Consider the following 13753-nt stretch of genomic DNA (forward strand, 5'->3'; position numbering starts at 1 on the left):
TTTCTTTTGAGAAATCAGCTGACAGTCTTTCTTTTTTAGAGATTTTATTTATTATAAATTTTTAAAGATTTTATTTATTTATTAGAGAGTGGGGAAGGGAAGGAGAAAAGAGAGGGAGAGAAATATCAATGTGTGGTTGCCTCTTGCACACCCCCTACTGGGGACCTGACCCACAACCTGGGCATGTGCCCTGACAGGGAATTGAACCAGTGACCCTTTGGTTCACAGCCTGCATTTAATTCACTGAGCTACACCAGCCAAGGCTATTTTATTCATTTTTAGAGAGAGGGGAGGAAGGGAGAAAGAGAGGGAGAGAAACATCGGTGTGTGAGAGATACATCGATTTGTTGCCTCTCTCATGCCCCCAGCTGGGGACCTGGTCTGCAACCCAGGCATGTGTGCCCTGACCAGGAATCTAATTGGTGACCTTTTGGTTCATAGGCTAGCACTCAGTCCCCTGAGCCACGCCACACAGGCCGGGACTCAGTGAAAGTCTTATAGGAACTTCACTATAGTAACTTCTTTTCTCTTGCATTCTTGAAGATTCTCTCTTTAATCTTTAGTATTTTAATTATGATGTGTCTTGGAGTGGGCCTCTTTGCATCCATTTTGTTTGGGACTGTGTTCTCCCTGGACTTGCATGTCTATTTTCTTCACCAAATTAGGGAAGTTTTCTTTCATTATTTTTCCTATAGATTTTTTATTTTCTTGCCTTTTCTCTTCTCCTTCTGGCACCTCTATGATGTGAATGTTGGAACACTTGAAGTTGTCCCAGAGGCTGCTTATGCTATCCTTGTGTTTTTTTTTTTAAAGATTTTGTTTATTTATTTAGAGGGGAAGGAGAGAGGGAGAGAAACATCAATGTATGGTTGCCTTTTTGTGCATCCCCTGCTGGTAGTTAGCCTGCAAGGAACCGGTTTGCAACCCAGGCATGTGCCCTGACTGGGAATCGAACCGCGATCGTCTGGTTCGCAGGCCCGCGCTCAATCCACTGAGCTACGCCAGCCAGGGTTCCTTGTGTTTTTTTAGATTCTCTTTTCTTCTTGTTGTTCTGCTTGGTTGTTTTTTTGCTTCCTTATATTCCAAATCATTATGTGGTTCTTGGCTTAATCCACTCCACTGTTGTTTCCCTCTGATTGTTGTTTTTATTTAGATTTTTTTGTACTTATTTTTAGAGGAAAGGGAAGGGGAAAGAGAAAGAAACATCGATATGCGAGAGAAACATCGATTAGTGGCCTCTCACATGTCCCCAACTGGAGACCCAAACCATAACTCAGGCACGTGTCGTGATTGAGAATAGAACCAGAGACTTTTTAGTTCTCAAGCTGGCAAGATTAAGCTGCCAGTCACAAGCTGCCCAAAGCTGCAGCCTTCTGAATCATCTAAATAGTTTCTGTGGAGGAATGTTCAAGCTAATGCAAAATTTGATACAGATTTGTTGCTTTGCTTGCTCAGTCATTTTGAATGTGACACATGCTCACTCAATGGTATCTACTGCCCCCACTGACTAGTATAGTAAAGTCGTCATTGTTCACGCATGTGCATTCCAGTCCACTTTCCATGGCTGCCAGGTTGCATCAGTGTCACGTAAACCATTCTCATTATATATATTTTAATGATTTATTTATTTATAGACAGAGGGGGAGAGAGAGAAACATTAGTGTGTGGTTGCCTCTTGCACACCCCCAACTGGGGACCTGCTCTGGAACCCAGGCGTGTGCCCTGACTGGGAATTGAACTGGCAATCCTTCAATTTGCTGGCTGGCAGCACTCAATCCACTAAGCCACACCAGCCAGGGCCATTCTCATTATATTAACAATAGTTGGACTTTTTCTGGGCAGATCTTGTATGTCTCTTGTTTACTTAAACTGCCTGAAGTCTTCCCCAGCCCTCCTTTTTGTTGGTTTGGGCCCTTAAAGGTACATGCAAAGAAAGTAGGTGCAGAGATGTGAAAGAGAGAGACTGGGGAAACTAGTGATGGACAAAGAGGAGGAAGCAGGAGTTGACAGGGAGCCATTCAGTCCACCATGCAGATGTGACCTCTATAAGGGAGAGAGGAAGGAAGGAGGAGTCCTAACTATAGTGAATTCTAAAATTTCAGCCAGGCTGAAGGAGTGTCCCCAAGCACTAAGTTGTCCAAATTTCCTGACCTGCTTGAATTGGCCTGAATTAGTGCCTTGACCACATGTAGTCAGTGGCTGGGTGCAGCCCTGGGGAGCATGCTGCTGTAGGAGCATGGTAGCTCAGAGGGACTGTAGCTGTTCTGCTAGTCAGCTCCATAAGTATGGAGCTGTGTTTGTGTGTTTGTACATAAGTGTGTTTGTACACACCCCACACGGTGTGTACAAACTCTTTGTATGTTACAGGCATTGATTTATTTACATGGCTCTCTTTCCTACTGATCTTGTTTTAAGACAGATCATATGTACTTTTTTGGTCTTTGTATACCCAGTACCCAGCACATTGGTTGCTTAGACTATGTTAGCTGAACTAAATCTTTGCTAATTAAATTTGTAAACTCTATCATACTGTGCAGTTTGTGCATGTGTTACCTGTTTCTGTTCTTTACTGGTTTTGAATCATTCCTCTTTCCTTTCCCCATTTCCCTCTTTATAGTTGGTACCATTCCTGAGCACTTCAGCCAGTGCTGCTGTGGATATCCTCAGGGCCATGAATCCAGGAGCCGAAACTCATCAGGTAGAAAGTGTATTTGGTTCAGTAATAATTTTAATCCTGTTATAAGTGGATTTGAGTTATATTTTTCTAGTCCTATTAAAAGAATAGGATTGGTGTGAAGTATTTTCCCAGCTGTCCTGTTTTTTAGAATCTTGTTCATTACCTTTTAGCAGTCAGGCAGTTGAATATCTCTTTTGTATATGATTCTTTTATGAAAATAAGTCTTAGTAATTAGTTACCTTAACTAGATTTTGGTCACTGTCATACAAATAATAAAAATCAATCTAGGGGATGAAAATTTGATACTTCAGTTAATACCGTTTTGTTTATCTTTACTCGAGGACATGCTTACTGATTTTAGAGAGAGGTGGAGGTGGGGAGAGAGAGTTTGCGACAACATTAATGTTGTCAGGGCAACTTTGCCCTCAAGTTCCCCCATCCACCACGGATGAAAGTAAGCACTACCAAGACATGATCTGCTTAGAGAAGAGAAGTGGCCAATTTCTTAGAAGAAAAAGGCCAGGAGCCCCTTCCTCCAGGGACTTTTATTGGGTTGTAATACACAGAAATATAGAGCGACAAAAATCAAGCAGTAAATAACATTTCAAAAAAATTTGAGGGCTTAGTCTGAGTCAGTGTCTGTCAAGAAAGGGGGTTGCAGAAACTTTAAGGAACATACTCATATCCTGCACAGACCATTAACATATGAATGAAAACACTCTTAACAAAACAGGTTTCACAAGATTTTTAAGAATTCTTTCTCATGCCAGATTTACCCCGATACCTCTAGCAAGACAAAGAGCTGCACCCCTCCCCATCAGGTTTTTGGGCTTAAGTAGATTTGAGCCAGAAAGCACTTCTCCCAGAAGACAGGGGGATTCCGGTTATGTCACATAGCCAGGGGGCAAGAATCCATTGCTCCCTCTTTGTCACAGCCCCCTGAGTCCTTCCATGGTGGCCTCCCAAGTGATTGAGTCTGGCTTAAGTTGCACCTCACTGTGAAGAGTCTTACCTGTCATCAACATTGACCATACTTTTGGAGGCAGGAGAGTAAGCTGAGACAACTTTTGCTACCAGAGACAAGCCTCATCTCCTTTGTGACTTATAATCCAGAGGTCACTCACTCATCCTTAGCCTTAGGGGGTAGGTACAATTCCTGAAACCAGGCAGAGCAATTTCCACCATGATGTGAGAAGGAAACATTGATAGGTTGCCTCTTTGTAAGCTCCCCGACTGGTAATCATACCTGCATCCTAGGCATGTGCCCTAACCAGGAATGAAACCTGCGACCTTTTGGTTTATGGGACTAGGCTCCAACCAATTGAGCCACACCATCCAGGGCTGACTAATAATATTCTTGATAAGAGCTACCAGTTATCATCAAATAAAAAAGAAACATGTTTATTTGTTTTATTATATAACATATGCCTCCAAAGGTTTGTATAAATTATACTTTTTTAGAGGTTTTATTTATTTATTTTTAGAGAAAGCAGAAGGGAAGGAGAAAGATAGGTAGAGAAACATCAGTGTGTGGTTGCTTCTGGTGTGCCCTCAGCTGGGGACCTGGACTGCAACCCAGGCATGTGTTCCTGACCGGGAATTGAACCTTTGACCCTTTGGTCTGCAGGCTGGTGTTCAATCCACTGAACCGTACCAGCCAGGGCTAAATTATACTTTTTAAAGTCAAATCTTACTGTATGTGTATTTGAGGAGTTGGTCAGTTAAAGGAATTCTGTGTTACTTTGGAGAGTATAAAATGTAGCTTTCTCCGTCCTGGCTGGTGTAGCTCAGTGGATTGAGCGCGGGCCTGCGAACCAGACGATCGCGGTTCGATTCCCAGTCAGGGCACATGCTTGGGTTGCAGGCCAGTTTCCTGCAGGGGCCAGTTCCCTGCAGGGGATGCACAAGAAGCAACCATACATTGATGTTTCTTTCCTCTCTCCTTCCCTTCCCCTCTAAAAAGATAAATAAATAAAATATTTTTTAAAAATGTAGCTTTCTCCAGACATAGCATTTTGCCAATAATATTACACATTCCTGTGTATGTATTATATACATATATATACACACACACATATATACATGCATATATGTGTGTGTTTGTGGGTGGGTTTGGCCGAACCCTCTTCTGAAAGATTTAAATATCAAATTTAGGATGAGATTAAACCAAGAGCAGCCAGTAGCAAAAGCTCCTATTGCTGTTTGTTTTTGCGAAGATGATGGTTATAGATTACTAATAAGATTTGTATGTTCTTAGTGCTCTTGGTGGTAGTTTGGCTTGCAGGAAGTGCCAAAGAATGTATGTGTAACTGGAGCTCAAGGCTTAGTGGACCTTAAGTTGACAATAACAAGTTTGCGTGGGTCAGTTCCCTTATTGTTGTCAGTGTGTCACATACAAGACCGTCTCCCGGACCCTTCATATCATATCCCCTGAAGAGTCAAGAATATTTGTGGACAAGTATTTTCTTTGTAGAGAATTTGGATACTTTATGTTTTTTAATGAATTTCATTAATGAAATTGACAACATAAATAAACTATCCATCAGCTTGTTATTTTTGAACAAAATTCAGGAAAGGTGTACTTTCTAATTGTCTTTCTTACACTATATATATAGTGTAGTCTTTCTTATACTATATATATATATATATTTATTTATTTAAATAAGGGTTTTTTCCCTGGATTAGTTTGAAAAGTTTATTTTAGTTGCAATGGCGAAAAAGGGAATAATACATTGATATACTCAAATATGTCGATGTGTTTATATAAATTGACAGATCATCTTGTTCATTGTAGGTTTTTGTTGTTTTCATTAACTTTAACCATTTACTATATAGTTCTTGTTGGGTCTGATTAGACCCTATATTAATCTGAGTTATTTTCTAGCTGCTGGTAAAAACAGCTACAGTCTTCTGAGAATACCAGTGAAGGTGTTCTTTCTTGTCACTGTTTTATAAAGGATGCCAAAAAATAGCCTCCTGCCATGCAAACACTCTTAGAATATTGCACGAAAAATGAAATGTACATTGGAATTCTCATTTTAAGAACTGTCTTCTTAATTCTTATGTTTTTGCCCTGTACTTCTTCACTTTGGGTAAACACTGCACCCATGTCCTTGGCAGGTTCTTCAGGGCTGCAGGTGCAGTCACCACAGTCCTTTCTACCAGGGGCCAGGCTACCAAGTGCTCCTACCCTCGCTGATACCCACCAGAACAAGCAGAAGCTGAGGAAGCAGCACTCGGACCCTGTGTGCCCAGCCCACATGGGGGCCACGCACAGTGGCTCATCTCAGCCTGGCCGGCCTGGCAGCCTTGGGACTTCTCCCACCAAACACACAGGGTCTTCTCCACGGGGGTCTGACTGGTTCTTTAAAACCCCTTTACCAACAATCATTGGCTCTCCTACTAAGGTGTGTTTATTAAACCCTTTGTATTATGACTTGGTTAAATTAACATTGGCAAAGTGAAGTACAGATTCCCAGATTGAGGTCCAAGGTTCCACTACAGACCACAGGAGAAATGGAAATACAGGTTTGTTCCTCACAGGTCCTGAAAGAAAAACCCTGCACACCCTGGGGCAGGAGGAGGGGGCCCAGGGACGTGCAGACAGGGCTCAGATAGGAAGAGACAGCACCTGGACCTGTGTACATGGCCTTCATGGGTGGAGTGTTGTGGGGTTCCCAGCTAAGACTGGATCAGTCATTTCAAACCAAAAGAGCAGAGTTCTGGTAAGCTCCATGGGGTCTGATATAAGGGGTGCACAGGGGAAAGATCCCGGGAGGTGGATAATCACCTAAGGAACTTACATTTGCTGTGACTCTGTAGACTGCCATCTAGGGTGTGTGCTTGCAAGCGGGCTGGGGAAAGGTTAATGTCCCTGCAGCCCACTTGGTTGCAACTGTCCACAGTTGTAGAGGCTGTAAGTAGAAGAGCCAGTATTTAATCCAGGTCTGACAGACTCGAGTCTTTTCCTTACTGCCAGGCCACATAGCCTAGCAAGACTGACTACTTTATACATCCTAATAACTAGTTTGCCTGTGTTTCTCTAGACTACAGCTCCTTTCAAAATCCCTAAAACACAAGCATCTTCCAATCTGCTAGCCCTGGCTCCTCGTCACGGGCCTCCTGAAGGACAGTCTAAAGATGGGACTGACCCACGAGAATGCTCTCATTGTCTCTTAGCACAAGGAAGTGAGAGTCAGAAGGCTGAGCAGCAGTGCAAGACCATGTTTGGCAGGTAAAAGACCCAATTTCCTTCCAGTGTTCAACATGAAAACTGTAATTGTGTTTTTATTTCTATTATAAAAGCAACAGATTAAATTAGTTTAGTAGCTGGATATGAACTGTGTACATTTATAATGTCTAAAAAACATGGATGTTTCCTTTAACTGTAAATACAGAGTTCTGATTTCCTGAATATTCTATTTCTGTCTTTTATTTGGGTTAACGAAGTTTATCTCTACCTTGAGTTGTTTGGTATCTTTTTTTTGGTATTTTTTATTATTTAAAGGTCTGGATTTTTTTAAATAAACTTTTTCATTACTGATATCACTCTTCTTTTTAGATCTGTCAGTACTGGGAAATTATCTGATCAACAAGTAAAGACACCTCTAGGTGGATATCAGGGCAGCACAGGCAGTTTAAATACAGAACGACCAATGGATACAGGTAAGAAAATCTGGTTGTTTTGTGGGGTTGGGGTTTGTGGGTGGGGGGAATGGGGGCAGGTAATTTGTTAGCATATGCATTAATTTCCTATTGCTGCTGTAATAAATTACCACAAGCTTGGTGGCTTAGAACCACATAAATGTATTATCTTAACAGCTCTGGAGGTTGAAAGTTTGAACTAGGTCTCCCTGGACTAAAATCAAGGTGTCAGCGGCTGGGTTGCAGTCCTTCTGGAGACTCTAGGGGAGAGTAGGTTTCCTTGCTTTTCCAGCTTCCAGACTGCCCTCTTTCCTTGGCTCGTGCTCTGTCCCACCCTGAATGCCAGCAGTGGCCAGTCTAGATTCTGACCTGCCTCCTTGCTCTGCATCTCAAGCACCCTCGTGATTACAGGGGCTCACTGGTAACCCAGGATTAGCTCTGTATCTTAAGGTCAGTTGATTAGGAATTCTGGTTCTATCTGCAACTTTAATTTTCTTTTGCTGTGTAGCATTGCCTCTTTTAAGGTTCCAGGGGTTAGTACATGGGTATCTGGGGCTGGGAGTAATTGTTAAGTTAAACTGCTTCTGTTGATTGAGCATGCACTTGGTGGTCTGGATTTTTTTGTGCTCTTCCTGTCCTGTATCTTCTATCTCAATATCCCATCAAGATAGGAGCTCATTCAGTATCTTGATGATCAACAGCCTGTGGATTAGAAGGAGTTCTGACCAAGGTTGTTTTTATCAGTAGGATAATACTGGCTAAAGTTAGGCTAAACACACGTGTTAGCATTTCTTACACAGTAAGTTGATCCTGTAAAGAATCATAGGTTGTGGGGGCAGCTTTCCTCAAAAGTCCCCCCTGTGTGCCACAGATAAGAGTAAATATGACTGAGACATGATGTGATCTGCTTGAGGAGGAGAGGTGGCCAAGTTTCTCAGGAGAAAAAGGCATTGAGCCCCTTACTCCAAGGGCTTTTATTGGGTTGTAGTACACAGGAATACAGGTCATCGAGGATTAAACAGTAGATAGTCTGAGTCTGTCAGGCAGAGAGTTCTCGAGTTTCCTGCTGGAACCCTTAACATATGAATGAAAGCACTCTTAGCAGAGCAGATTTCACAGGTTTATCAGGAAGTCTTTGTGTTGCCAGATTTTTCCCCAGGACACACTCTAGCAAGGCAAGGAGCTGCACCTCTCCCCATCAGGTGTTCAGGCTTAAGGGGATTAGAGCCAGGAAGCACTTCTCCCAGAGTACATGGGGACTCGGGCTTTGTCAAAGCCAGGGGATAAGAGTCCATTGCTCTTTGTTGCAGTCCCCGGAGTCCTTCCTTGATGACCTCCCAAGTGGTTGAGTCTGGCTTAAGTTACTCCCTGCTGTAAGGAGACTTACCGGTCAAGGACTTCTGACCATGCTTTGGGGGCAGGGAGGAAACTGAGGCAGCATTTACTACCAGAGACAAACTTTGTCTTGTAGTTCACATTCCAGAGGTCACTGACTCATCCTTAGCCACAGGGGTAGAGAGTTACAATTCCTGAACCCAGGCAGAGCGGTCTACACCGCTTCTCTTGTTATGTCTTATAAGGTAGTTCTGCTAGTAACAAATTCTCCCAGCTTTTGGTTACATAACAATGTCTCTATTTTGCCATTATTTTTTTAAAAAGAGGTTTGCTTGATAGTTTTTTTTCATCTTTTTAAATCTGTCATTCCACTGCCCACTTGTCTCCATTGTTGTTGATAATAAGCTAGTTGTTAGTCTTACTAGTTTCCTTTGCATGTGACAAGTCTCAAGATTTTCTTAGTGTTTGGTTGTTACTGTTTTACCGTGATGTTTCTGGGTTTGGATACTTTGAGTTTATCTTATTTTGAGTTTGTTGAGCTTTTTTGATATGTGGGTTAATGTATTTCATCAAACATGAGTAGGTTTCAGCCATTATTTGTCTGTGTATTTTTTATGCTTCTTTCTGTCTCCACTCTCCTTCTGGTGCTAATATTATCCATATATAGGTATATTCAGTGATATCTTGATTTCCCTAAGGTTTTGTTCATTTCAGTTTATTCTCTTTTTTCCTCTTCAGATTGCATAATCTCTATTGATATTCAAGTTTATGGATTCTTCCGCCAATTCAAATCTGCTGTTGAGCTTCTGTAATGATTTTATTCATTTCAGTCATTTTTTTAACTCCCGAATTTCCATTTGGTTCTTTTTAATAATTTCTCTTTTTATTGATATTCTTTATTGATGAAACAGTATCATGTTTTTTTTTCCCATTATTTTTATTGTTGATACAAATATAGATGTTCCTATTTTCCCATTCTTTGCCTGCCTCATTCCCTCTTCCCTCTAGCCATTACCATACTATTGTCTGTATCTATGTGGTATGCATATATGTTCTTTAGCTAGTCCCTTCACCTTCTTATATCCAGTCTCCCCTTGCCCTTTCCTCTTACAGCTGTAAGTTTGTTCCATGTGTCCGTGCCTCTGTCTCTATTATGTCTCTATTATGTCCGTGCCTCCATCAGTTTATTTTGTCAGATTCTATATATAAGTGAGATCATATGGTATTTGTCATTCTCTTACTGGCTTATTTCACTTAGTATAATAATCTCCACATCCATCCATACTGACACCAAGGGTAAGAATTTCTTATTTTTATGGCTGAGTAGTATTCCATTGTGTAAACATATGATTTTTTTTTATCCATTCTTCTATTCTTGGCCACTTGGTCTGTTTCTGGATCTTGGCTATTAGAAATAACACTGCAATGGACATAGGGGTGTATATATCCTTTCTGATTGCTGTTTTGGAATTCTTAGGGTATATTTCCACAGTGGGATTGCTTTGTCAAATGGCATTAGTTTTATGAGTAAACTCCATATCGTTCTCCACAGTGGCTTCACCACTGCATTCCCACCAGCAGTACAGTAGGGTTTAGTTGTATAAGTTCTTTATATATTTTGGAAGTGGACCTCTTACTAGATGTATCATTGGTGAGTATATTCTCCTGTACAGTGGGTTCCCTTTTTATTTTGTTAATGGTTTCTTTGGCTGTGCAGAAGCTTTTTAGTTTGATGTAGTCCCATTTGTTTATTTTTACCTTTATTTTCATTGCCCTAGAAGACATAGCAGCAAAAATATTGCTACAAGTGATGTCTGATGTTTTATACCTATGTTTCTTCTAGGATTTTTATAGTTTCACAGCTTACATTTATTTAAGTCTTTTATCTTTTTTGAGTTTATTCTTGTGTATAATATAAGTTGGTGGTCTAGTGTCATTTTTTTTGCACTTACCTGTTCAATTTTCCCAACACCATTTGTTGAAGAGACTGTTTTTACTCTATCATATAGTCTTGCCTCCTTAATCTAATATTAATTGACCATAGGTGTGAGTTTAACCTGGGCTATCTGTTTTGTTTCACTTATCTATATGCCTTTTCTTTTTTCTTTTTTTAAAGATTTTATTTATTTATTTTTAGAGGGGAAGGAAAGGAGAGAGGGAGAGAAATATCAATGTATGGTTGCCTCTCATGCGTCCCCTGCTGGGGACTGGCCTGCAACCCAGGCATGTGCCCTGACTGGGAATCGAACCACGATACTCTGGTTCACAGTCCCCTGCTCAATCCACTGAGCTACACCAGTCAGGGCTCTATATGCCTTTCCTTATGCCAGTACCAGGCCGTTTGATTACAGTGGTCTTCTAGTATAGTTTGATATTAGGTGTTACAATCCCTCCAACTTTGTTCTTCTTTCTCAAGATTGCTGAAGCTATTTAGGGTCTTTTTGGTTCCATGTAAATTTTTGCAATATTTGTTGTACATCTGTGAAGTATGCCATTAGTATTTTAATTGGAATGTTAATTCTGTATCCTGCTCCTTTGCCAAATTTATTTAATAGCTCTAGTAGCTTTTTGGTGGAGTTTTGGTTTTTCTTTGTACAATATCCTGCCATTTGTGAATAATGACAGTTTTACTTATTCCTTTACAAATTGGATGCCTTTTTGTTTGTTTGTTTGTTTATGTCTGATTGCTATGGCTAAGGCTTCCAGTACTATGTTGAATAAGAGTGATGAAAATGGACATGCCTGTCTTGTTCCTGATCTTAAAGGAAACATTTTTTAGGTTTGACAACTGCTTCTGTTGTCATAATGACAACTGCTTCTCTTGTCATTATGTAGTATCCTCCTTTGTCCATTTTGTCAGATATAAATATTGCTATACCAGCTGTTTTTTTCATTTCCCTTTGCATGACATAACTTTTTTCATGCCTTTACTTTTAGCCTGTATATATCTTTTGTTCTGAGATGGGTTTTTTGTAGACAGCATATGAGGTCTGTCCAGAAAATGTCTAACCGTTGTTAATATAATCAGAATGGTTTGTGTGACATTGCTGCAACCTGGAATCCAAGGAGAGTGGAATATAATGCACATGCATAAACAATGATGACTCCATTGTACCAGTCAGTAGGGGCTGTAGACACTGTTGAGTGAGCATGTGTACTGTGTGGCCGTCACATTCAAAATGACTGAGCAGACTTCTGTCCAATATGGAAGTGTAGGTGGATACCCTGTACCTCCTTGCACAAGCAAAAGAAAGACAATAACAAATTTAAAAACAAAAACAACCAGAGCTGACAGAAAATCAAACTGTATGGAAGTCTGACAACTAAGGAGTTAAAGAAGAAACATTCATCCAGACTGGTAGGAGGGGCAGAGATGGGCAGCCGGGTAGAGAAGCCTTGCAGCAAGGCTGCAGCTGGAGGACCAGGGTGAACACAGTGGTGGCTGGCGGACTGGGTGGTCCCACATTTGCATGTGGATAAACCTTGAGGAACAACTGGGGAGTGAAACAGACCATGCAACCCAGGGTTCTACTACGAGGACTCAAAGCCTCTGAGTGAGAAAACCTGTGGGGGGTTTAAGGCAGTGAGACAAACTCTCAGCCTCATAAGAGAGTTTGTTAGAGCCTTGGCTGGTGTAGCTCAGTGGATTGCGCACAGGCCTGTGAACCAGAGGATCTCGGTTTGATTCCCAGTCAGGGCACATGCCTGGGTTGCAGGCCAGTTCCCTGCAGGCCAACTCCCAGCAGGGGACGCACAAAAGGCAACCATACATTGATATTTCTCTCCCTCTCTCCTTCCCCTCTAAAAGTAAATAAATAAATAAAATCTTAAAAAAAAAGAGAGAGAGAGAGTTTGTTAGAAAGATTTACAGGTTTGTTAGAGAGATCTACAGAGACCTAGAACATTCGCAAACCCATTCATCAGAGAATCAGCACCGGAAGGGTCCAATTTGCTTATGGGTAGCGGCAGAAGGATTGAAAATGGGCAGATAGCTGAACAAGCAGCATTGTTCCCTCTTGGACCCCTCTCCACATACAGTGCTACAACACAGCAACGTGGATTGCCCCACCCTAGCGAATACCTAAGGCTCCACCCCCAACTACAGAACAGGCATGCTGAGGCCAAAAAAAAAAAAGAACAAATCAAAGCTCCAGAAAAAATAACAACTAAATGATGAAGAGATACCCAGCCTATCAGATGCAGAGTTCAAAATGGTGGTAGTCAGGATGCTCACAGAATTGATTGAGTATGGTAGCAAAATAGAGGAAAAAAACAAAGGCTATGAAAAGTGAAATAAAAGGAACCAACAGTGAAGGGAAGGATACTGGATCTCAAATCGACAGTTTGAAGCAGAAGGAAGAACTAAACATTCAACCAGAACAGAATGAAGAAACAAGAATTCAAAAAAATGAGGAGAGTCTTAGGAACCTCCAGGACATCTTTAAAAGTTCCAGCATCTGAATCATAAGGGTTCCAGAAGGAGAAGAGGAAGAGCAAGAAATTGGAAACATAATGAAAGAGAACTTCTCTAATCTGGCAAAGGAATTAGACTTCCATGAAGTCCAGGAAACTCAGAGAGTCCCAAAGAAGTTGGACCTGAGGAAGCACATCCCAAGGCACACCATAATTACATTCCCCAAGATTAAAGATAAGGAGAGAATCTTAAAAGCAGCAAGAGATAAGGGGACAGTCACCTACAAAGAAGGGCCCACCAGACTGTCAGCTGATTTCCCAAAAGAAACCTTGCAGGCAAGAAGGGGCTGGAAAGAAGTGTTCACATTCATGAAAGGCAAGGACCTACATTCAGGATTACTCTATCCAGCAAAACTAACATTTAGAATGGAAAGGCAGATAAAAGTACTTCCCAGATAAGGTCAAGTTAAAGGAGTTCATCATCACTAAGCCCTTATTATATGAAATGTTGAAGGGATTTATCTAAGAAAAAGAAGATAAAAATTTGAACAGTAAAATGACAACAAACTCACAACTATCAACAATCCTAAAAAACAAAACAAAACAAAAAACTAAGGGAATAACTAGAACAGGAACAGAATCACAGAAATGGAGATCACATGGAGGGTTATCAGTGGGAAAGAG

At 41.1% G+C, this 13753-nt stretch overlaps 1 protein-coding gene across 5 annotated transcripts in view; it reads left to right on the forward strand.

The window, feature by feature from the left end:
• Positions 1-13753, forward strand: part of ULK2 (unc-51 like autophagy activating kinase 2) — a 119785-nt gene that overhangs the window by 78373 nt on the left and 27659 nt on the right. For all 5 annotated transcript variants that reach the window (XR_005064197.1, XM_037030358.1, XM_037030359.1 and 2 more), the window contains 4 exons: positions 2618-2698; positions 5798-6084; positions 6724-6911; positions 7239-7342. Coding sequence is in view for 4 of the 5 variants with exons in the window: in XM_037030358.1 (XP_036886253.1) it covers positions 2618-2698; positions 5798-6084; positions 6724-6911; positions 7239-7342 (660 nt within the window). In the remaining variant the exon portion in view is untranslated. The remainder of the gene's footprint in view (positions 1-2617; positions 2699-5797; positions 6085-6723; positions 6912-7238; positions 7343-13753) is intronic.

Source organism: Sturnira hondurensis, unplaced genomic scaffold (genome assembly GCF_014824575.4).
Source record: "Sturnira hondurensis isolate 20B ecotype Veracruz unplaced genomic scaffold, ASM1482457v3 Scaffold0020670, whole genome shotgun sequence".
In the NCBI taxonomy this organism is placed as follows: Eukaryota; Metazoa; Chordata; class Mammalia; order Chiroptera; family Phyllostomidae; genus Sturnira; species Sturnira hondurensis.